We start from the raw sequence: 25557 nt of genomic DNA, 5'->3' as shown, positions 1-25557 counted from the left end.
AAATAAATGCTACAACTGCCGTAATTGTCGGATGCGAAAATGGCAGGTTACTCAATGTGTATCGACATATTAACCAACCTATGAACGTTATACTTCAAAATTGTCTTGTTTTATTTCCTCTAAAAAGGAATTTCTTCCCAAAATTTACGTTATTGCTCAATTCTCTGCAATTAAAAAAGCTTAGATCAAGTCAATTTATTCACTTCTTATCTGCTTATTAGATTCTCTGGAACAATACCTGCATTATAACAAATAAAACTGATGTGCTATCCAATTTCAATTGCAAGACCTGAACATATACAGTTGATATCTCAGCACAGATTGTTTAATTATTCAAGTTTTTGTATGAAAATGATATAATTTCAGCCAATTTCTTAGAGGTATAGCCATGCACTTTGATTTCTAACATTATTAATAAATGCTTGCTGCAGAAAAAGTCAAAGCTGTGAAATCATCAAATTCATGTGGGCAATTTTCATGGATTGCTTAAAATTTTACAAGTTCCTGGGGACATTATAAATTTCATGTATTCACTCATATCTACACAAGGAAATATGACTTTGCAACCCTAGTATATTAATTAGTGGAGGATGGAGGATGTAAATTTGTGGATGAAGGCCTGGGTATCCACGAATTCCACAAATATTGAGCCACACTTTCAGATTAATGTTAGCTAACTGATTCTGTGGTATCACAAAACTAATAAAATTAAGAGACAAATTTCACCTTCAAATGCAGAAGTGTTTTTTAATTCATTTTCTATTGATCAGATTAATCAAAATCTCTCTGAAAGAATGCAAAAGATCCAGTAACTGGTGTAGGGGAGGGGCAATGGTAGAAAGCCCAGTACTTGAGTTCGTTCTATACATGTACAAGTAGAATTTTTGTCATGCTCCAATGTCCTTTTTCCTTGAGACTTTCTACTTGAAACCTTCCTTAAGACTCTTCTAAACTCTCCATGGTTTTGTTAGAGTACCAAATGATTGAGTTAAAAAGTCGACCAGACTGGAACTCAGGACCTCCAGTTAACCTTGCAACTGCTCTACTTAACTGAGCTACGCCTCAATGTACTCGATCAATCTTATTTACAGCCTTTAACTTTTTTAAGATAAAATGTTACAATGTTTAAAAATTTTCCTGGCAAATCACGCTTATTGGTCATAAGATTAAATTTTGTGTGAAAAAGAAGACTAAAAGATTGTCAGTCATTAATACGACCACCACACAGACCAGAATACACCCAAAAACCATCACAAAGACCAGAATACACCCAAAAACCACCATACGGACCAGAATACACCCAAAAACCACCACACGGACCAGAATACACACAAAAACCACCACACGGACCAGAATACACACAAAAACCACCACACGGACCAGAATACACACAAAAACTGCCACACAGACCAGAATATCTACAAAAATACAATTCATTTCAACATCCAAGTTGTCTCTCTTTGACCTTTAAAATTTACCTTAAATAAAATTAAAAGTATACTAGCTGGGATGAATTATTAACACTTTCTGCAGTATAATCATAGAATCTTATTAACAAAAGAAGCCAACGCAATGTCTACTTATATGGTAGCCTAGCTGTAGGAGAGAACATTTACGGACACAAAATACTTTCAAATATTCATTTTTTGGAATCCATACTTTTTTTAATTTAGGTTCAAACAATACGAATGACCTAAAATGATCTTAATTCTCAATGATCAGGGACTATCAATCTTCCTTTTACAGAGCAAACATTCCATTTTATGAGAGCCTAATGCAAGAAAATCATCACAATACACAAAACATGATTTAAGAAATTAATCAATGCTTAGAATGCTTAGTTCACACACTAGTTCCATAATGGTCAGATTTAGCCCTGTTGTATCAAATGCTTCATAATACCCTGATTTCGAACCAACGAGAATCTCCCCCATAAAAACCTCATTATCTCCCCTTACCTTGGTGGAGCCCCTGACAATACCTCCGGTACATCGTCCACCTTCAGACAGGACGCTATTTCCTCCGACCTTAATCAACCACCTCTACATGTAATCATGAGTTAAAAAAATGCTTGATGGAGAAGAACGGTTAGGATGAAATGATAATTGATTTCAGAGATTGGCTTATATCTGACTGGGCTAATCCTCCATTATTCCGAGTCTTGGATAATGGACGCCAAAGGATCATTGACCAAAAACTCAAAGACTTCCATCCAATGACGGACATTATCTTAAAATATTTGTTCCCATTTTAATACCTGATTTTAATACCTGTATTACCTATTGATGATATATATGTATTTATTATGTACTCCTGACCAATGAAACTCCTAGCAGAGTTATCTCTCTTTGTGCAGAGCTGATAAGACTACTTTGATCGTGAGCTGGGAAATTTTTGATAAAAGAGAAATTCATCTCATTTTCCTATTAAAAGATTTCAATACGACCCCTTATACACACAGTATCGCTGTTCTGTTGTTGTCAAACTTGACTTTAACTCATGAAATCTTTTAATTCAAACATTTTATTAAACATCGGATGATGGATGAGTAATGTCAATTTTATTTATGGATGATCAAATATATATGGCAATAATGTTATTTACAGTGGATTTCTCCAATGTATCAGGTATTCTACATAACAGATTCCACATGTGTTGAATATAAAAATTAGTTCTCAAGATATTTGAGTGAATTTTTTTTTAAAAAGCTTGTTTTGTCATGTGTTTTCTTGTCAAGTTTAGTGGTATTATTGGAAAATCTGTCCTTATTTATGTCGTTAGATCCTCATAATGGGTTGTCATTATCAAAAAAGATGTGTATTTTTTCTTTATTCCAGTGAAAGTTAATGAAATATTTAAAACTTTAGCTATGTATTCACCAGTTTAAGGTTGTACATTGAATAGATCCCCCCAAACACAAAAGCTAAACAAAAATAGCTGACAGATGGACATTATCAATCCATAGACAAAATTTTGCGTTTCAATCTACCCCAAAAATTCAATTTTCCAAATAACATATCACTCTATCATTTCTAAATATTCTTTTTTTCCCTACAAGTCTATCTATTGATCAAGGCCATCAGAATTAATTGGAAATTGTTCCATGTAGCAGCGGACAGGATCTGCTTTACAGTACGGATGTTCAAATAATTTGATCCTTGTTCTTTGGCTTTGAGAGAAAGAGAGAGTAGTGATTAATTTTCATCAATATAAATTGCATTAACAGTGGAATAATCCCATGTTTGATCTGGTATAAAACCACAACCTGCTGATTGCAAAAGGAATTTGTGTTGTCAGCCAGTTTGATACTTTGGAGCATGAGGTCTCTAACAACATTGTGGAAGATTTTGAGGTACAAGAGGCCCAAGGGCCACAACACTCACCTGAGTTACTATGGCCCTGCTGTTCTTCATCATAGGATTTTCCCCCATATATTCTTATGTAAAACTTTAATCAACTATTGTGGCCCCATCCTATCCTAATAACCCAGTGGTCATTATTTCAACAAAAATGAATGTAACCTGCCTGAAGATGCTTTCAAATAAATATGACTAATCATGGCTTTGCTGTTCTTTAAAGATTTTTCCTATATATTTCTATGTAAAACTATGATTACCCATTGTAGTCCTACCCTCCTGGGGGGTCATCTGATTTCAACAAACGTTAATCTACACTGTAAACATTGAGTATGTTTCAATATAAATGTGATTAACCATGGTTTTGCTGTTTTCTCGAGATTTTTCTTTTATATTTCTAAATAAAAATGTTGATTGCCCTTTGTGGCCCCACCCTACCCCCAGGGGTCATGATATAAACGAACTTTAATCTACACTTTATAATGAAGTTTTCACCTACGTTTTTCTCTTTTCTGGCCCGGCAGTTCTTTAAATTAGAAGATTTTTGAAAAGTGACATTAAATTTTCACTAATTCTTAATTTTTTCCCCTTGAAAGAGATTCTTCATTTGAACAAATTTGAATCCCATTCTCCAAAGAATACCTTACGGCAAGTTTGGTTGAAATAGGCTCAGTTGTTCTGGAGAAGACATAAATGTGAAAAGTTAATGATATATATGGACAACGGGCAAATTTTGACCAGAAAAGTTCACTAATGAGCCTTGGTCTCAAGTGAGCTAAAAAGTAAATTTGATGGACTTTTCTAATTAAATAATTGACATAGACTCTAGGGTGTTGTTAGCTAAATGTTTAATCCTCAAATCTTATAGATAACTGCTGAAAACCTACCAGATTTGTCTACCTGTAAACTTAGTCATAGATATTGACATAGGATGTCTACCTGTAAACATAGTCATGAGATGTCATCATAGATACTGACATAGGATGTCTACCTGTAAACATAGTCATGTGATGTTATCACAGTGACTGACATAGGATGTCTACCTGTAAACATAGTCATGTGATGTCATCATAGATACTGACATAGGATGTCTACCTGTAAACATAGTCATGAGATGTCATCATAGAGACTGACTTTGGCTGTTTACCTGTAAACATAGTCATGTGATGTCATCATAGTGACTGACATAGGCTGTCTACCTGTAAACATAGTCATGTGATGTCATCATAGTGACTGACATAGGCTGTCTACCTGTAAACATAGTCATGTGATGTCATCATAGATACTTACATTGGCTGTCTACCTGTAAACTTAGTCATGTGATGTCATCATAGATACTGACATTGGCTGTCTACCTGTAAACATAGTCATGTGATGTCATCATAGTGACTGACATAGGCTGTCTACCTGTAAACATAGTCATGTGATGTCATCATAGTGACTGACATAGGCTGTCTACCTGTAAACATAGTCATGTGATGTCATCATAGATACTGACATAGGCTGTCCACCTGTAAACATAGTCATGTGATGTCATCATAGTGACTGACATAGGCTGTCTACCTGTAAACATAGTCATGTGATGTTATCATAGTGACTGACATAGGCTGTCTACCTGTAAACATAGTCATGTGATGTTATCATAGTGACTGACATTGGCTGTCTTATTATAAAATGAACTATTTGTCAAAGTGTGGTATTTGCCTTGTTCGACCTCTGAGACATATTTCTGCAATGGACTCATCAAATACGAATTTAAAATAAACCTAATGTTTTAGTAAATAATTTACATGACCTTAATATGAAAGTACTCTTACTGGTATCTTAAAAAAGAATTGTGTAAAACCTACTAAAAAAGACAAGATATACTGACTGATGGCTTCTTTATTCTAGAACAAACTGTCTGTGAAGACGCATAAAATTCACTCCTTATGTCTGTTACACAATAACTAAATGCAGCACAGAAGTTACAACTCCTTGACGTCAGAACAAAAATCAGTAGAATTGTAAAATTCAAATCCAAGTGTTCAGTGGCAAAGAATGTGGATGAATCATTTAACTTTTCTGTAAGTGAGGGGTGCCTCCTATGTGAGGTGAAATGTTTCCATCACATATTATTGTCTGTACATAGATTTAAGGGTAACTCGGCAAGCGTTCACTTGTATGATTTTATCACTGAACAAAAACATTATTTTATGAATGAACAAGTGCTTGCTGTAAACCTGATGCCCTTCAGTGATTCATCATAAACTGAATTTTTCTTTTCAAAGAAAAAAAAAAGCATCATCCCTAACAGCAATGATGGGTTAGCTTAACTTAGGTATCATACTTAGGGCCCTAGCAATTTGAGGCCTTTTCAGCTTTTCTCGGGTCCCTCTATCTCCAATGATTTGTTCATTGCATTAAGGATTTCCAGCCACTTTATCTGATGAGAGGTTGCCATCAACAAAGCAAAGAAGCTGACAATACACTCTCAATTCAGCTCTTCTTGGCTTCTAGAAACATTTAATACTACAGAAACATTACAAGACACTTAAGCTTTCTCTCTCTCTCTCTCCAGGATAATTTTGAAGTTAGTAAATTGTTGTTAACACTAATGTGTTCAGTAAATGATTTTGGAGTTTCTCTTTCTACAGAACAGTCTTTTTTACATTAAAGTCATTTGTTCACTACATAACAGCCCTCTACTTCTGAGGATCAGAACGGTAATTTACTGCAAACAGGAATCTAGACATATTACACTAACTACACTATATCTTTCCTCATCTTTAATGATGATAATATGGATCTTGAATTGAATCTTCGGTAAAAATGTAAACAATTTATATTAGCTTTGTTCAGGCTTAAACCTCCCAGCTTTTGGCCAAAAATACACTGGAGAGATATATTGAACAAGCTGTCATTCATCAGGAACATGTAATTCATATTCAATAACTTCACTGATGCATTGACAGGCAGGCAATGCGAAGGAAATGGCAAACCTTAATCTTATATCATATCGCAGCATTTCTTCATTCAGATCAATGCTACTTTTTCACCTTCGATATAAAAAACATACGTTTTAGAAAACAGGAGATAGAGCAAAAATTATTCTGGATTACATTTGATGGTCACATCACTGAAGCTCAGCCTTAAACAGCCAAAAGTGAATCGATAAATCAGACAGGGAAAGGAATTCAATCTGGTGATTCCCTAGGGACGCTCGGTAATCCAGACCTGGACAAATGACGGCAAACAGAAGCTTGCTACGACCGTGTTGTAGTATAGGAAAGGAATTTCCATTTAATTTGGATGCTAATTTGGTATTAAAGGAACAAAGGAGTTGTATACCATTAGTACTGGTAAATATTTCAAAGATCTAAGCCTGGATAGAATCTCCTTGTGCCTAATATCACAGCAATGACACTGACATACAGATACACCATCAATTTATATTCTAACTCCTTTATTTAACTGTAATTTACCAATAACTAAAGTCGATGTATCAACCCCTTACATAGCAGGTCAAGGAGAGTCAAAAGGCAGTAAAATAGAGGTAAAACACAGGGCTAAAGATAGACAAATAATGTGAGCCATGGTAATATTAATTCAATGAAGATTTATTAAATTAAAGTAATTAAGGCACAAATAAAATATAGGTCCATACAAATAAAGTAAAGCATGGTTATAATGGAGGTCCCCACAAATACAGTAAGACATGGTTATATTGGAGGTCCACGCAAATACAACAAGCATTCTGAAAGTATTGCATTAGCAATACTAGTCCCCTGCCGGCAAGTGTAATCTGGTTCTCGTTAAGAATTGAAAATGCCATAATTCCGTCAGAAATCAATGAAGCGGGACGAAATGCAAACTTGATCTATAACTAATCAAGGTAAAGTCACATACCAAAAATCAGCTCAATATCTGAAAGCGTTAAGAAGAAAATTGCGGAGAACCCCTAAAAAATGAAAAGGCCGTAATTCCGTCAAAAATCAATGAAGCGGAACGAAATGCAAACTTGATCTGTAACTCATCAAGGTACACTCACATACCAAAAATCAGCTCAATATCTCAGCAGCAAGCGTTTAGGAAAAAAGTGCGGAAAACCAAGTGGGACAGACAGACAGAGGGACAGACAGACAGACAGACGGACGGACAGACTCAGAGGAAACCTATAGTCCCCTCCAGTTTCACCGGTAGGGGACTAATAAGGCAGGGTTATATTGGAGGTCCCCACAAATACAGTTAAGGCAGGGTTATATTGGAGGTCCACATAAATATAGTAAGACATGTTTATATTGGAGGTCCACATGAATATAGTAAGACATGGTTATATTAGAGGTCCAAACAAATACAGTGAAGCATGGTTATATTGGAGGTCCACACAAATACAGTAAGACATGGTTATACTGGAGGTCCACACAAATATAGTGAGGCATGATTATATTGGAGGTCCACACAAATACAGTAAGACATGGTTACATTGGAGGTCCACACAAATACAGTGAGGCATGATTATATTGGAGGTCCACACAAATACAGTAAGACATGGTTATATTGGAGGTCCACACAAATACAGTAAGACATGGTTATACTGGAGGTCCACACAAATACAGTGAGGCATGATTATATTGGAGGTCCACACAAATACAGTAAAAGTTATAATGGAGGTCCACACAAATACAGTAAGACATGGTTATATTGGAGGTCCACACAAATACAGTGAGGCATGGTTATATTGGAGGTCCACACAAATACAGTAAAAGTTATAATGGAGGTCCACACAAATACAGTAGGGTATGGTTATATTTAAGGTCCACACAAATATAGTAAGACAAGGTTATAATGGAGGTGCACAAAAATACAGTAAAGCACAAATATTCTAAAGGTCCAAACAAATACAAGCATTCTTTGAGAATTGCATGAGCAAAACCAGTCCCCTACCACTGAGTTTTATCTGCTTCCCTTAAAAATTAAAAAGGCTGTTATTCTGTTTAAAATCACTGAGGCAGAACAAAATGTGAACTTGAACTGTAATTCATCAAAGTAGACTCACATACCAACATCTGTAACTGACATCAAGTTAGAATCATGCACATAATAAAAACTGTAACTCATTATGGTAGACTCACATACCAAAAATAGACTCACTATCTGCATATAGAAACAAAAGGTGCCAAAAACCAAGTGGAACAGAACAGCTGGACAGATGAGGAGGAAATCTACTGTCCCCTCTGGTTTCACCAGTAGGGGGACTAAGAAGGGAGTCTAAAATATGGTTAAAAGTGACGTCCAAACAACTACAATTAAGTAAAGCATAATGGAGCTCCAGATAAAAATAGTAAAGCATACTGGAGGTTCAGAAACATATAGCATTGAAAAAAATATACTGTACTTACTCCAAAGAGAGACATAATACAGCTAGAGACCATTAAAAAGGGGTCCAGGAAAATGTGGAAATATGGTGTACAATGAGGGTTCAGGAACATACAAAATGTATACTGTATGACAGAGTAGCAATATAACTGACAAGTTCCAATCAAAACAAGACCAAATTATAGGGCTGCGCAATAATATTGATATTCCGGTATACTGAGATTCACATCATATTGCGATACGTTTTTTTCAGTACCAATATACCCGCAAACTGCTTGGGCTTTAGATGAGTAAAATATGAAATTTAATATGACAGGAACATTTTCAATCATGCCAAACAGTACCAAACGGTAAGGTTGCTGTTGAATGGTTGCATTTCATTCCAAAACTGTAGTGAAATAACTAAAACTTTTTTGTAAAACACTCTGCTTATAAATGAAGGTTAATAAAATGAGAGGAAGAGCATTTTAACTGTCATTTAAAATATAATATTGCAATACATATCGCATTACAGTTAAAAATATCGCAATATATTGCAATACGAAATTCCCAGATGATACTCAGCCCTATCAAATCAAAATCCTATATATACAATTGTTCTTTGTACAACTAATGCAAAAGAATCTTCAAATTTGAATATTCTGTATTTCACATCACTAATAACTTTGTTAAATAAACAAATGGTTGCTATACTAAATGAAGTCTTGCAGCATTGTCTTAGCATGTCAAATAAAGCTACCTTTGTAAACAAAGAGCAGTCAACAGTATTCGCTATCAATACCTGATGTACTCTAAGATTAAAATATTCTGATATTCTACAAAATTCTGTGGAAATATAACATCTACTGGCCCAATATTTGTTGTCATCTGAGTTTTTATGGCTTTGGGACCCTAAGATTTTATTGACAGGTAGATACTGCCATTAAATTGCCCCAATTCTCTATCATTGATAAGTATGTCAGTTCCGTAGTAACCACTAAAGAAAATTCAATCTATCACATAATTAAAAGATTTCAAGTCAATATTGATTGTAATTTGTTAAGTATTGCATAAATATTGCATTTTGTGTGGGTATAAATTGAAAGCCGAGAAATTTTTTCTACTGAACACCTTCAGTGAAAAGATGTGCCAAGAAGAAAATCAGATCATTAGGAATTTTCTTCCCTCTGTACCAGAGGATTACAGACTATATGTTCTGTATCCTTTATCCTCTTGTACATAAGAGCATTTCTCGGATTTACTGATTTGACATATATAAGACTCTGACCACGGTAAGCCTAACTTGACCAACAAGGTAGACTATGATGTTCCTAATAAATAGGACATGCCCATGATAAAGCTGGACTGCAGGACAATCTACTAATGATATTAAACAACAGTCGTCCAATCCCCTCTAATAAGCACAAAATGCACCAAAAATCAATAAAATCGGAGCTTCTAAATGTCTGGCAAAATGACATCATAAATAAGTTCACCCCTATTTTAATGAAATTAGCCGTGACTAACAGAAAAAACTAATATCCAGGGATAGATAGAAATCTATAATTCCTCTGGCAAACCTGAGGAACTTAGAGAAGGATAGGAGACCTGTACTTTATACATTGTAAATCTCAGGGGGCACCTGTTATTGCAAGTCAATTAACTTACTGAAAAAAGATGTTATCTTTTTCAGATCTCTTGAAATTCCTTAAGATTTTTTGAAACTCCTTTTAAAATATTTCAGCATGTTGTACTATTCCAATAAACATTAATGGTGTTCATTATCTGTGTGCATTATCAAGAGTAAAAAGGAGCAACTGCAGTACAAATTTAATTTATTACTTGACTAAACAAAACATTCACGGCCACTGCATAAGAAGTGTGCATGTATTTAATTCATCAGTCTAATCCCTCTAGATTTACTGATAATTATTTCAATCTGAAAACTTTAAAATTTGAAAATTATTTCCCATCTTACCTTCCACAATCTCTCCATTGGGAAACACTATGACAACTTTTCCATTTTTGGACATAAAAATCCGTGGACGCTCGGGGTCCGGTTTAAATTTGGCTAAATCCATTTCCTTCTTGACTTTTTGTAAGGTAAGTTTGCCATAGTTGAGATCTGTGTATTTTCCTGCCAGATTGGGTGAAAATGGATAAGAAGTGGGACTCGCATGAACCGGAAATTCCGGACACTGATGTCTGGTCTGGGCACAACACAAGGAGGAATCCAAAATGGGGGTTTTCAGTGAAAGATTTTCACCAGTCATTAAGGATTCCAACTGGAGTCAATTATTAACTCCAGAAAAATCCAGTCTTCAAATAATTGAATGTTGATTCTGTCTCTGTGTTAACCAAAATTTTTGTTCTCTTCTTTTTTTCCCCAACAAATGCCAAGATGTTTAAGTATCTCTCTTTCCTACTAAGATTTAAATCATACCTCAGTTAAACAAAAAGTCGAGTCTGCCCCTCAGCTTCACAGCTATATATCTAGATCAGCTAATCTGTGTCTATATACAAAAACACAGACTTAGCCCAAAAAATTAAAAGAATTTCTTTGAGTGAAAGTTAACTGCTTATTGACAAGATTAGGTAAAAAGTTGAGCTCACACATCTATCTAGAACGTCAGAGAGTGAGTATACCTCCCATAATCATCAACATTCAGGTAGCAAGGGTTCAGATTTCACTTACGATTGGCTCATATTAAACACCTCAAATTTAACAACATGCCATAGTCAAACTCTTCAAGGCCATCTTAGCAATGACTGCCCAACTGATACATTACAGAAAATGCTATCATTCTATTAAAAATTTATTAATTATTTTCCATCTAATTATTTTATTTCTTTTAAAAGAAATATTTCAATCTTTACTGCTGTCAAATTTGAAACACACAGAAACGAATCTAATCATAATGCACTCCATGTGAGATTACATTTAATTTCCAAGATTTAAACATAAAAAGAAATAAGAGAACAATTATTTCATGTTTAATGATGCAGGTTAAATCCTTATTTAAATTCAAGGCATTAAGTACGGGTTTAATGAACTAAATGACTTTTCTAAACAGTCTCTTCCAACATCTCTCAAAATGAACTCAGGGACATTAAAACTCCAAAGATCTTATTTAACTTCAATAAAAACATGCTTCATTAGATTAGTTTCTGGGGATAAAATATTCTGATTCTGATGATGTCGGTTGAAGTAAAAGACATCAAGAATGTGCACGAAAATATGTTAAGTCTTCATTTATATAAAATATTTGTAGTATCTTTAGCTGTTTGTGATTAGATAGAATTTTATCTATCCTCAGGAATAGAATATAAACAACTCATTGGATAATCCATACCCAATCACAAATCAATGGAGAATCTTTTGATCATATTGTAACCGGCCAGGGAGAAAAATGTGACAGACCAGGATTCAAACCCGGGCGCCCGTATCACTAGTCAGGTGCTCTATCAACTGAGCTATCTGGCCATCTTGCCTAAAGGACTGAGCTCACAAAATGATACCCCTTCGCTCCCATGTGAGTATAATGGTGAAGTGCATTTCTTTGCAGTATGTAAATGAGATTCTATGAAAGTTCCATTGAATTTCATTCAGGGGTTCAGGAGGAATTGTGTTTTTAAACAAAATGGGTACTCCCTTTATCGAGTATAATGGCAAATTCCATGTTTTGCTGTGGGAAATTCCAAATATGTGTCCCATTGAAACATAAAATAGGTGGTGCACAGTGGCACTATATAATAAAGATTCTGTGAAAGTCTCATTAAATTTTATTCCATGGTAAAGGAGATGCAGAAAAGAGATAGAGATTGTGAAAGCATGCAGTGGTGTAAGAGGAGTTGTGGATAAAGGATGGCTACCCCCACGTGTAACAGACCGATGTACAGACAGGCAGACAGATGGACACCCCCATCCCTATATATCTCCCCAATCACCCCCAAAAAAGAGTTACTTCCTACCTCTGCATAAAAAATATCAACAAATACAACAATTTATGCCACTAAAAAAGTGCACCCTGAAATACTAGAAAAAAGTGCTTTTTTAATTAAGATATGTTACTCAATTTTTTATTTTTTTTTTTTGCTGTATAAATTATTTGCATTCATGTTTACAAATGTACACACTTGTATAAACAAATACATATGACATCATATAAGATAGGGAAGATAAAACATTTATCCAATGAGTGGTAATTATCCACATGATACAGTGGTAAACATCAACCAAATTTCCACTCTGTGAAATACACATTTCATATTATTATGCATTTCTTTAAAATATGTAATTCTTTTTTTTTTTCCTTTTAAGCTGAAATACTTGCAGACACAAAGATGACCAAAAAATTTTTTTACTGTATTTTGTTTTCAAGAGTTATTGACCATAAATACTTAAAAAAGCTACGAAGGCCAGATGACCCCCATGGTAACAGTTAAATGAATCAAATCACCCAGAAAAACGAGTTACTTAAGGCTCCCCTTCATAAAAGACAGGAGAAAAATTTGCATTTTGACAAATCTTTATTTCCCAATGGAGCCTTAAAGGGGGGAGATGCTGCTAAGGTGATCAGCAGATATAATTAGGGTCATTGTATGGGTTCTGCCTAATAGCGTTCTTCATGAATCCTATTGTAGACCAAAATAATCACTGCTCCCCTACTCTTCTTTAACTAATGACACCATTTTTGTCAAGCTATTCATCATAGTTAATAGAAGGCAATATTTCATTACGATGATAGAATTTTCCACCTTATTGGGTTATGGTGCCCTATGACATTGAAGGATACATAACAGTAATTATACGTCAACAATATATATGGCAGTGTTCTAGATATGATATAGATTCGGGTGAAAATAACATGATATTGACTTTTAATAGTGAATTCAAAAGTCAATATTTAAATTTATCTTATACCTCTACTGATTGTGTCCCCTGAATTCTAGTGTTCAGTAAGTCATTCATTGATATTAATCCCTAAATTTCCCCCAAATTAACAACTGTTCCATTCAAGGCATCTGTTATTTATATGGCTCAAGAATAACCTGTGTATCGCAAGTTACCTAACAATATGATACATATTATGTCATGGTGATGCAATACAACAAATATCATGATAAATATTTGAATTGATATCTTTACAGACTTTCCGTTTGCCTGATCATGACAAGGAGCACACGGCGGGTATGACTGGTTGATGAGATGCTTATTCCTCCATGGCACCTGATCCCACCTCTGATGTTTTTAGAGGTCTGTATTGGCTCTACTCCCAATTTGTAATATTATACTTTCATGTAAATTAGTTGAATCTGATTTGATGAGAAACATTTGTTAAAAAACACTATTACCTGCTGCTGATGATGAAGCCATGCCCTCCAGGGTAGCAAGTCAACATTGCTTGACGGGTGATATTCAAAAAAATAGTGACTGCACAGAATTTATGCATGCACAGTTCACTGTTATATGTATTTGTATAAAACATTCAGTATAATATAATAGATATTGCATGTAGTTGAGTGTAACATTGAAAATTTTCACCCCTCGAAAACCACTGTCAACCTTGACAATGGTTTTCTTGGGGTGAAAATTTTCAATGTTACACTCAACTACATGCAATATTTATATATTGTCTCAATGTACTTTTGAGCTTGATTTTTTTGGTTTGTTATCTTCCTATTATATATTTCTGTGTTGCTAACCTCCACAGTAGTTTGAGATAGCCAATGAGTGAGATCAGCCAATGAGTGATGTGGTGGGCAGAGCTAACCTCATCACATGTGGGCAAATTTAAAATAGGACAATTCAAAGAAAACAGTGACCTCTCTTTTATACAACTGTGCCTGGGAGAATCTAAAATGGGAGAAAATCATTTGTTTTTTTATTTAACGTCCCTTTGAGAATTTTTTCACTCATATTTAGAAACCAGCACTTTCCGGTGAAGGGCTGCAAATTTAGACCTGTACTCGTCACTTAAGGTCCTTTAGCAGAGAGGGATCTTTTTCTTGCCAGCACCTACTGCGACACAGGACCTCAGTTTATACGGTCTCATCGGAAGGACTGGTCTCCATGTCCCGCAGTGGGATTCGAACCTGTGACGTAAAGATCAACTCCTTACTCCACAACTCTAAGACTAGAACAAATACTCTAACCACACAAAAAAAAATTGTAATAGAAATTTGTAAAACACCTTGTGTAGTTTATTGATGCTAAAATGCATAGCAATCACAAAATTTTCCTATCAAACCAGCCTTATTTTTCATTATCCCAAAATCTTGACTGTTATATACAGCTGAACTTCAGTATCTTGAGACAGGTATCTCGAATACAATGGATATGCTGAAGGGATTGGGATTTGGAAGTCCTAACCACCAATTTTCTTAAGCATTTAACCCTCAATATCTCGAACCCTTGGATATCTCAAAGTTATTTCTCAGTCCCATCGAGGTTAATGATGAGGTTTGACTGTATATCTTCACTAAAACTAAATGCAAAAACATGAAAAAACAAAATCCCCCAAAATAGATATATATTTACTCTACTTTTAACATGAATAAATTAATATGAATCTAAAACAACAAAGTATAATAACTATGATTAAAGCCCCAAAATTTCCCCAGATTTAAGGTATCCCTTGACCTTAATAGTCAGTAATAAAATAGAATGCTGTATTCAATATTGTAGGTGAAGACTTGACCCCAAATTCCCTTTTTTGTTAGTATAAATAAATCTTCAGGTAAAATAAAGGGTATCATTTCCCAAGTTAGCAAGATTCTTATTCCCCTGTATTCGACCAGATATCCCAAATTTTAACCCACAAATTGACCAAAAGAAATTCGAAACAAGGTGATGGCTACCAAGTAATCCTCTACAAATAGTTTAATTTTTGCATAATAATTTACAAGAATGCAGGAAGGTTTTTTTTATATTGCAGGGGTGGGGGGGGGGGGGGTGGGGGGAGATGGGGGGGTTAAGGCAGAGGGGGACACTGGATCAAATTATAATGTCAAGGAAAAAATGAGAATATAGTAGACCTGAAGAGGCAATGGAAATTTACATTTTGTTTATTTAATATTAAGACAAAGATGACAACAATGGGTATAGACTGGGTGTCAAAATTGTGATGCATTAAAGTGTTAAATTGAATTTTGGTATACAGGATTATCTATGTCGGGGATGTTGACTAGGATATTAAAATCTATTTATAATTTTCACTAGAAAAAATATGTTACCTAATGTATAAACATACATGTAGGATTGGTACACAGGATAATCTATCTTGGGGATGTTGACCAGGATATTAAAATTTATTTATAATTTTCATTGAAAAAAAATATGCTACCTATCTACATACAACATTGATCATTATTTTTCTGCAGAGGAAAATTCAATCTTTCGTCCAATTTGAAAGCAAATCTATAAGCTACAGATTTTTTACTGGCCAAACATTGCTATCTCAAGGCCACATTCTATCTGCTTGTAATCGGCATTTTTTTTCCTTTCATTTTTTGTAATGGTCCTTTATAATTTGATTTTTCATGCTTTTTTTTCCCCTTTCAATCACAAAAGTCTTTGTCATCTTTTTCCAATGAAAAATAGATTTAAATTCAAAGCAGTTTTTTTTTTTTTTTTTTAGATATTCAAGTAAGTGATCCAACTTTATTGATGTTTTTTTCTTGTTGTTGTTTTATTTCTTGAAACAAAATGATTTATATGATAAAAGATTGAAACTTACTTCAAGTTTGATTTTCATATGATCACATTACTTTCATTCTATCTATGAAAATAATAGAGAGTTACAAGTCAAAGAAATTTAAAAATACTTTTGATAAAGATGCCTGAACTTAGGAGCCTTAAATCTGAACCCTTCTCCTCTACCAGCCATGTTGTTCTAACAGATAAAAACCATTTGAAGATTCTCTCAAAAACTCTGAACTATATCTTTCAAACTACTTGAAAAATTCCTGTAAACCCTTTTGAAGATTCTATTAAACATCAGAAGCCTCACAACTAAATAAACAGAAACTTATTTGTTTTATCATTAAGTTATGAAAATTAAAGACTTTTCAAATTGGAATTTATACATTACAGTCAGTAGTCTCCCTTTTCCAATGTCAAAGCTTCCCTTCAAAATGACAAGCCATCCAAAATTTACTGGAGACAATTGGATGTGAATCCTCAACTGGAGAAATCAGCACGGCATTAACATTCCCAATGAAGAGGAATAATTATACGACTTAGTCCCGATCAATGGTGTACTTAACCTGTAGAATCCTTCACATTTCTGTGTCAACTCCCTTAAAACTTAGAACAACCACAATTAAATTTCCAGCACATTCAATGCCACCTCTGAAATCTTTGTATTGATTATGACAATTGGACAATTCTAACCTCAGAAGCCGCGATTTTTAACTCCTTGTGTGCACGTCTTGGCATTTCCATTACACTAAACAAACGTATTACGTATCAATAAATTTTACAAACTTCATCCATTCAAGACAACTCATAGATAAATAAAAAATTTCAGCAGATAAAAAAGGGGGTTGAATGCCAGCACAGACCTTGTGTACAGTGCTTCACAAAAATCAAATGGCTTTCTCAAGTTCCCTTGTATAAAAAGGATCCTTTGAATGTAAATCAATGCACGCCACATGTCCATCCCTAACTTCTCTCACCGTGCCTGAATTATTACGCCTTCTGTGACTGTCATTTTTTGTTCAAATTCAGTTCAGGGTGCAATGTTTCCAATATAGTCTGTAAAATTCATTAGCATTGAATCTCTTTTTTAATTATTTACAGTCGTGCTGTCAACATCACAATACAAAGGCAGAGAAGTCTATAGTCATTTTATTATGATTATAATATACAAATTTTATGTGTTCTTCACCGTAAAATTACTAAAAAACAATCAGTGTCAATGAAAAGCTTGCTTGAATTCTATAGAGATGAAATTGAAAAAAAAAAAATCCCAAAGGACAATACTGTAACAAATGCTTTTCTTGACAGAGAAAATTCCTGGCACAAGAATATTCTTCTTCTTCAGTAGGTGTCAAAATGTTCATGGTGAATCTGATAGTCATTTAAAATTTAAAACCAGGCAACTCAGAGTGACAATGTCAAATGTACCTGTATGAACAATTGAGGCAGATTCTGCGGGGAATTTGGCTGGACACCAAGCATATTTTGCTTGGAATCCACAAATTCCAAACGTAATACAGGAGGAGACGGAACTTTCTGAAATTCCGTCTTAGAGATTCCGCCTAAATTTAACAGATTCCGGTCATCAAATTGTAGGCTGAATTTAGATCAGGGGGAAAATAGCTGGAAATTGTATGAATCCCGCTTGGAATTATTTGTCATCAAGGAGCAACTTTAAAAGATTTTGATTGGTTATAAGTAAGAAAGTTAATTAATAGGTCAGTCTTTCTGTGCAGAGGTTAAGTTGGAATTTGTTAAGTTATTGGAGGAAACAACATATAAGGCAGTGCATGAGAAGTTCTAGATTTGGGCAGCTTTGTTTTCATGATGTTTATTGTGATATAAATAGAAATTCTATCTAAATAAGAGATAAGTGGAATTTTATATCTTCGTTATGTTAATTTGTTTGTCAAATGATTATTTCAATTCTGAAGTAACCTTTAGGTCATGCAGTACTAAATTATAAGTTTTTGACTCAATCACTGTACTCAAGTAATAATGAATTATAGTTGATTACATGTACTACATCTGATTATGGTAATAAATAAGAATCTCACAAGCCATAAACTCAGAACATATCTTTAAATAAAAATATAACATTCATTATTCAAAAACATACAGTTATAGTTTAAAAACATACAGTTATAGTCTTAAATTCATTGTAGCATCTAGTCTTCGAGTACTTGAAAGCAAATTAACTTTTAGTAATCATTAATATATTTTTCAGTTTTCAACATGTCTGTGAACTAATTTGAGAGGTATTATTTTAAATATAAACCATAGACTGAACAGTCATTTTGGTCAAAACAGGTCTGTGGGTCAAGGAGAAATTGGGCAATACTTTGGACAGTTTTTAGATGGAATCTATATTCAGGCGGAATTCTGTTTCCAGATGAAGCTAATTTACATATTTTGCCTAAAATTTCCAGCCAAACTCCGCCTTAATGTTTCCACTTATATTGCCTAAACAGTTATAGTAGGTTTTATGCTTGGAATTTTACTAAGAATTCCAGAAAATGCACATTTCATCCCAATTTCAGATTTGTATACAACAATCTCTTCTGATACAGTTGCTTGTTCCTCATGATTATAAGTAAAACAGTGAGAAATGTGCAATAATAAATTATATAGATATTACCTGTGTCTCATGAAAATTTATTTTTAAAAAATGTCTAATTTTAGGAGTTTAAAAGTATCATTTGCATCCTATTTCAAATCAATATTGTTTCAGAGTAAAAATACATCCAATTTGAAGGCCGGTAAGTAAAAATATTCATGAAATACTCATAAAAATTTATTTGAATTTTCATAAATAATTTAACTCCATCAAAAACCTTTTTTTCTGGTACCTCCTCCTATATGTAATTCATTCCTGCTGCACGATTTAAATGCTATTTGGCACTTTTCCTAAAGTGATTTTGATGTAACTTACCTTAATATAAAATATTACAGAACTTGATCAAAAAAGAAAGGTGACATTGTCAAATACATATTAGTAAAATTACACAAACATAGAACCTGGATGTAGATGATTTAATTGCATTTGTAAAGCTTCAGATAACCTTAACATAGTTCAACACAATGCACCTTCTGTGTTGGGGGACCCAATAGTCTCTGATTGATTTCACTACAGAACATCTGTGGTATTTGAACAATCAGCTTGATTTGTCCACTCAAGGTCACAAATCCGACATCTGTCCCGAGCCAGAACTCAATAGGCCCAACCTTTACCAAACTGTGTGTATATTTACTTACCTACTAGAGAACGCTTAAATGGGCAGTTCCCCATCCTGCTTAGTCCGCCATTGTTTTTTAGTCATTTACGAGAGTGATTCCATCAACAAGGGTAGCAGTCCTTTTCATTTTGATTAAATAAGACCAGCTGCTCTACAGAGCTTATATATGTAAGTGCCATGAATCATGAATGAGATTTATAAATCTGCAATTCTACCCAATCCATTACAGAGAGCTAGAGATCACTCTCAATAGTGGGAAATGGCTGGAGATATCTTCAAATAATTAGCTCAGTTTAATTAAGGACACTGACTTACAATTAACTTTTTTAAAAAGCTGCTTTACCTAAAATGCACTCTCAATACCTGACATTTCTGATATTTAAGGAAATATCAGCAAGAAATATGCAAAATAGCATTAAAAAACTGGAAATACTTCCTCCTCGGAGCTGTCAACACAATGTGCTGCTACATGCTTCATCTTGATGTTATAAAGTGAAAAAATAATCAGATGGACTAGGATTTTCCATCCTCCTCTGAGGAGATTTTAAAATATTCCTGTATGGATAAAGATCCCTGCATTATTTCCGTAAAAATTTAGCTACAGTATTAACCAAATATTTTACCTATAATGCTCCCATTGCCTCTATAGCAATGCTGGCTGTGGATAAATCCTGATTTCTACAAACCACTGTATACTGTAAGCCAACTTTTATTCGCGTGCAAGAAATATCTGTGAGTTTTGCAACCTTCGTTTGTTCACAAATATTTCTCATCCTGAACCAATTATTTACATGTAAGTTTTTGTTAAATGTTTCCTCAGTTGGGAAAATTAGTAGTTGCAGATGAATTTTAAACTGACGAATCGTGAATAAAAGATGTCGCGAATAATAATTGGTTTACAGTAATTTCTACAATCCATGGTACAATATCCTGGACCTGCAGTTAACCCATGAGATAACTGCAAGCTCAAAAAATTATACCATGGCTTACCATGAAGCCAGTTTCCAAAATCAGACCTCTATATACGATATATAACCTTTTTTCTTAGATTACATCTTTCCTAGAAATTATTGCACCTGAATAATTGTTTATCTAAATTATTTTTTCCTACAATGACCCCACAATGCCATTGGGGAAAAAAAAAGATCATTTACTGACAGGAGAATTAATGCGTAAAAGCTTAATTTGGCAATGGTTGACATTACATGGGTCAACGCCCCTCAAACACATCCCAATATCATTTCAGCTCAAAAAATACCAACATAATATCAATAGTAATGAGTATTTTTTCCCTTGTACAATGGATTTCAATCTTATTTATGGATTTTAATGAATCATTAAATCAATCTGCATAATCACCATAAATCAAGTGAATGAACCTGCAGTTACCAGCAACCATATGACTGACCAACAGAAAGCGTGCATGAACACAGAAAATATGTGGTGAACCCCTTACTTACCACAAATTTAATGTGACTGATTATATATAAAACATGACTAGCCCTTTATTTACCACAAACTACGTGATTATACCCAAAGCAAACACCACAAATTATGTACAATTCACCCCCTTGTGACCATTTCAAATAAAATACCACAAAATATGTACATCACTCTCTACTTCCTACAAATCATGTGAACAATCTGAATATCTTTCTAGTCATGTGACTTTTCCTAATACCACAATTCAGAGGCCTTCTGATTGATTCCTTCTTAAACCATAAGCCATGCAGTTAATCCCCTAGTTTTAATAAACTTTGTGATTGATCAATAATAAACAGTCTAACTGACCATAACAAACCACATGACTACCATAAACCACATATACTGCAAACCGATGTATTTGTCACTACCCAGTAGTCATCGTAAATCAATATATCAATGAACACACTAAAAAACACAAGTTGACTACTGTAAACCTTGTCCATGACCAACACAAACCATGTAAATGACTACTATAAAACAACATAGCTGTCTACTGCAAACCATGTCACTGACAACCACAAACCATGTCACTGACAACCACAAATCATGTCACTGACTATCATAAACCATGACACTGACTCACCGACAACCACAAACCATGTCACTGACTCACTGACATTACCACAAACCAAGTCTTTAATTACCATGTAAATGAGTATTATAAACCACAAGGTTGACTACTGCAAACCACCACAAACCCCTTGCAGTCCACGGTTGAGTGATTAAGGTGGAATAAGAAGCAGATATTCTCTTTGAACATCAAAGTTCTGCCTTCAAAATCTGTTACAGCCTGAACAATTTTTTCCCCCCTAAGAATTGATTGAATAAATATAGTAGATGGCAAAGTAGTGGAGAATTATTACACAGTTATAAAACAGGATGATTTCTGCCCAAGATGGTCACCATCACCATCAAAGTGTAAATGAAGCTGTGTGTACACTCACTAAGGATAAAATAAATGAAGATAACAATGATTTATCTCAAAAAGCCCACAAACAAAACAAATCTAAGAACAGGGCATAAAACATGGACCCCTTAAAAATCCCAAGGGTGGAATCAGGTGCCAAGAAGGAGAAAGTATCCCCTGTCTACCAGTCACACCCTATGTATTTATCAGGTAGACAGAATATCCTGTAGTGAAATTTAGTATAAAAACAAAGGTATAACAATTGGTATGAAATATGTCAGTCAAAATACAACCCATTGATAGGTTGTATTTGCTAACAAGTTCATTTATAATGACCATAAAATTTACTAAATGCCGACTTTAATCGAGGTTGCCGAAATTGAATAATTAAATATGGTTTTATTATCTGATTGATTAATTTAAGGCATATGACTCCCTAAAGATTTAGCCAGGAGCAGATCACTTAACTAGCTCTTGGTCTACTTATACTTCTAAACTTTAGGAAATTTAAATTGAGAAATAGTAAATGTGGCATATATACTGAAACACAAAAGAAACGCAACATCCTATTTCAGGGGGAAATATTATATATAGGATAAAATTTTGTATCTAAAAAGTAAGGACATCTTCAACTTTGTAAATATCGGTAATTTAACGGTTGAATTATTTTCATACCAATACCGGAAGCTACGTTTGAGTCTGCTTAAGAGAAATTAAAAATTGCATGTTTAACAAAATATTTGGCAATAATATGGAATTTTAAGGATTTGTATCTGTTCATTATAAGTAATACAGCAATATTCCGAAAAATAAATTCTTTCTTTTCCAGGAGCGATGCAAAGGCTTCCTGAAAATGACTTAAGTACGCATTTCCATTGCTCTAGCTGGAAAATCTCAAAAATAAAGGTGATAGAGAGTTACAGATGCAAATATGCACCACATCACACCTCAAGAGGCTCTTACGTATCATTAGCATGAATGACAGTCCTTGGACAGGAAGTCCAAGGGTTAAATTACTACACTGCGCTAGGCTAGAGAAAATTCGACCTTATCATCTAAAAAAAGGGCATTTAAAAATGGCAAAGAATATTTCTTTTGCTCAGATATCCAGATTGATGGACCTACTGCATCGTAGAAATCAAGTTACAATTGTTGTGCAAGGCAGTCTTGCACACTGTAATTGAATGGCCGAGATGGCGGGTTAACAGTCATGTTACACTCTACGGTTGAAAGATAATCACTTAACATTTTTATCAAATCTCTGATGTTTTTAAATCGAGTTTTACCTTACAGTTTTTTATTCATTTTTGAAAATCATTAGATAAAAAATTCAAATATTTGTAGACTACTGCTTGTTGCGTTTCTTTTGCATTTCAGTATATATGGTATTCTTTTAATGAACTGATCAGAGTATCAATACACAATGTATTTTTAATTCTGCAAGTGGTGATCCAACTCATAGCTCCCTTCCTAAGGAGGAAATTCTTCAAAATCATACATCAGTTTTAAACTCATTTTAAAATTCCAAATATCTGAATTGAATTTGAATTACCATACCTCTAAAAACATAAAAGTCTTTACCAACAAATATACATAGCAGGTTCTAGTAAATGTTTCATAAAGCCACTTTTTTAATGCCTCCCAAAAATATTAGCAGCAGTGAAAAAGAAACTTCTGGAGTACTGTATAACAATATATTTGAGAAGTGGTGTAAATCCGATGTGGATTCTTAAAAACTCAAAGGAACTTTTAAAAAGTTGAAATCACCAAATTTTACCAAAATCATTAGCATCAAAACATTTGACTTTCAACACTTTATACAACTATCGTCCATGATAAATTAATGACAAGGCTTTTTGACATCATGGACAGTTGTTTCTTCAATAAATCTGCATACCTTATCACTGGTCATCTGCAAACTTATTTTGTCAAATAACATTCCGATTCTTTACACAAGTACTACAAGGATGATATTAGACAGATGCTCAATTCTCAGTGACTATGCTAAATTTTCAGAGACCAGATCTTCCAACAATCTGTTGGAATTTACATGGTTGCTAATTATGGCCTGTTATTTGCAGACCTGTTTTTGAATTCTTATGAAGCAGAATTTATTTAAAAACTTCATGAAAAAAAGAAGTCTCTTGCTGTGGCCTTCAATTCGCAATTTAGATATATTAATGATGTTTATCAATTAACAATATTCAGTTTCATTCTGTGTTGATTCGATATAACCCATTGAACTCCAATACAAGATACCACAGAGTCCTGCCACATCTGTTTCATATTTGGATGTTTTACTAGAGAAAGACAATGATGGCAAACTGACACCAAAACTTTATGATAAATATCGATGATGACTTCAACTTTTCTGTCGTTAATTTCCCTTATTTCTGTAGCAATATACCATTATCACTTGCATATCGAATTTATGTTTCCCAGTTGATTTAATATGCAAGAGCATGTTTTATGTCTGAACAATTTCAAAAAGGAGGCAGGCTATTGACATATAAGTTAATGATACCAGGATATCAACGATCTCATTTAAAGTCAACATTTCGCGGATTTTATGGTCGATGTAATGATCTTGTTTGCAAATACAATCGGTCATCAAGTCAAATACTGACCACAGTCTTTCATACCAATGGTTAGATCATTATTTACACACTAAGAATTGTCTACGAATTTTCTGTTTACCCAATCATGACAAAGAGCACATGGAGGGTGGGACTGGTCGACAGGGGATGCTTACTCCTCCATGCCACCTGATCCCATCTCTGTTTTCACAAGTCTGTGTTGGCTCTGCTCATATTTTACAGTCAAATCTCGTTAACTCGAACTTGATGAGACCGAAAAAAAAATGAAATATCTGAGGGTTTGAGACATTGAGAGTAAAATAATTATAAAAGAAAAAGTTCTTGGGACTTTCAACTCATTTTGACATATCCATGGTATTCAAGATATCCATGTTGAAGATACCAAATTAACTGTTTAGTGTTTAAATGGACTTTTGATAATGATCACTCTTATCTTCAGATTTCATAAAAGGTCAACTGAATTCTGCAAACACAGTTTAATAAGCTCTTGATTTACAAAATTTTGAGAGTCGTCTTTCTTTTCAATTTCAATAAATATATAATTAATAACAAGCTTATAAAGGTTTTGAAAATTCTTTACAAAGTAAGATCTAAGAAATTTACCACAAATATTGCTTCAGCTATACGTCTTTGCATTAGAGATGACTGCACTTCAATACTAGGATATTAAGCATCTTCAAAAAGTTTGAGGAATGATACGTACACTATTATCAAAAACAAAAACAGCTGCTCAATAGCTCTACAATTGAGAATATGATTAAAATATCTTCCTCTACACTTAGAGTACTTTTTATAAGAAGAGTTTGTTGTCTGAGGAAAGGCTACAAGGTGTACCTAATCAATCAACAATGTCTTTATTTATCAAGTACAAATTCTTCTAATCAAGAATGTTTTCAGTGGTGGAATCAATCATGGCCGGAGTAGCCAGGGTGAGTGT

The 25557-nt window shown here is 34.0% G+C and overlaps 1 protein-coding gene across 7 annotated transcripts in view; it reads right to left on the bottom strand.

Annotated features, from left to right (window-relative positions):
* The window catches only part of LOC133173437 (dual specificity calcium/calmodulin-dependent 3',5'-cyclic nucleotide phosphodiesterase 1A-like), a 144117-nt gene that overhangs the window by 41661 nt on the left and 76899 nt on the right, over window positions 1–25557 (bottom strand). The window contains exon 1 of one of the 7 annotated variants that reach the window (XM_061308422.1): window positions 10672–11061. The exons of the other annotated variants lie outside the window; for them this stretch is intronic. Within the exon in view, the coding sequence (XP_061164406.1) occupies window positions 10672–10966 (295 nt within the window). The 5' untranslated portion in view covers window positions 10967–11061. Of the gene's footprint in view, window positions 1–10671; window positions 11062–25557 lie in introns of those variants that run through there. 7 annotated transcript variants of the gene reach the window in all.

This window comes from Saccostrea echinata, unplaced genomic scaffold (assembly GCF_033153115.1).
Source record: "Saccostrea echinata isolate AGI-Se365-2 ecotype Australia unplaced genomic scaffold, CSIRO_AGI_Sech_v1 ptg000056l, whole genome shotgun sequence".
Lineage (NCBI taxonomy): Eukaryota > Metazoa > Mollusca > Bivalvia > Ostreida > Ostreidae > Saccostrea > Saccostrea echinata.
Note: the sequence above shows the minus strand (reverse complement) of the source record. Positions and strands in the feature narration are given on the sequence as shown.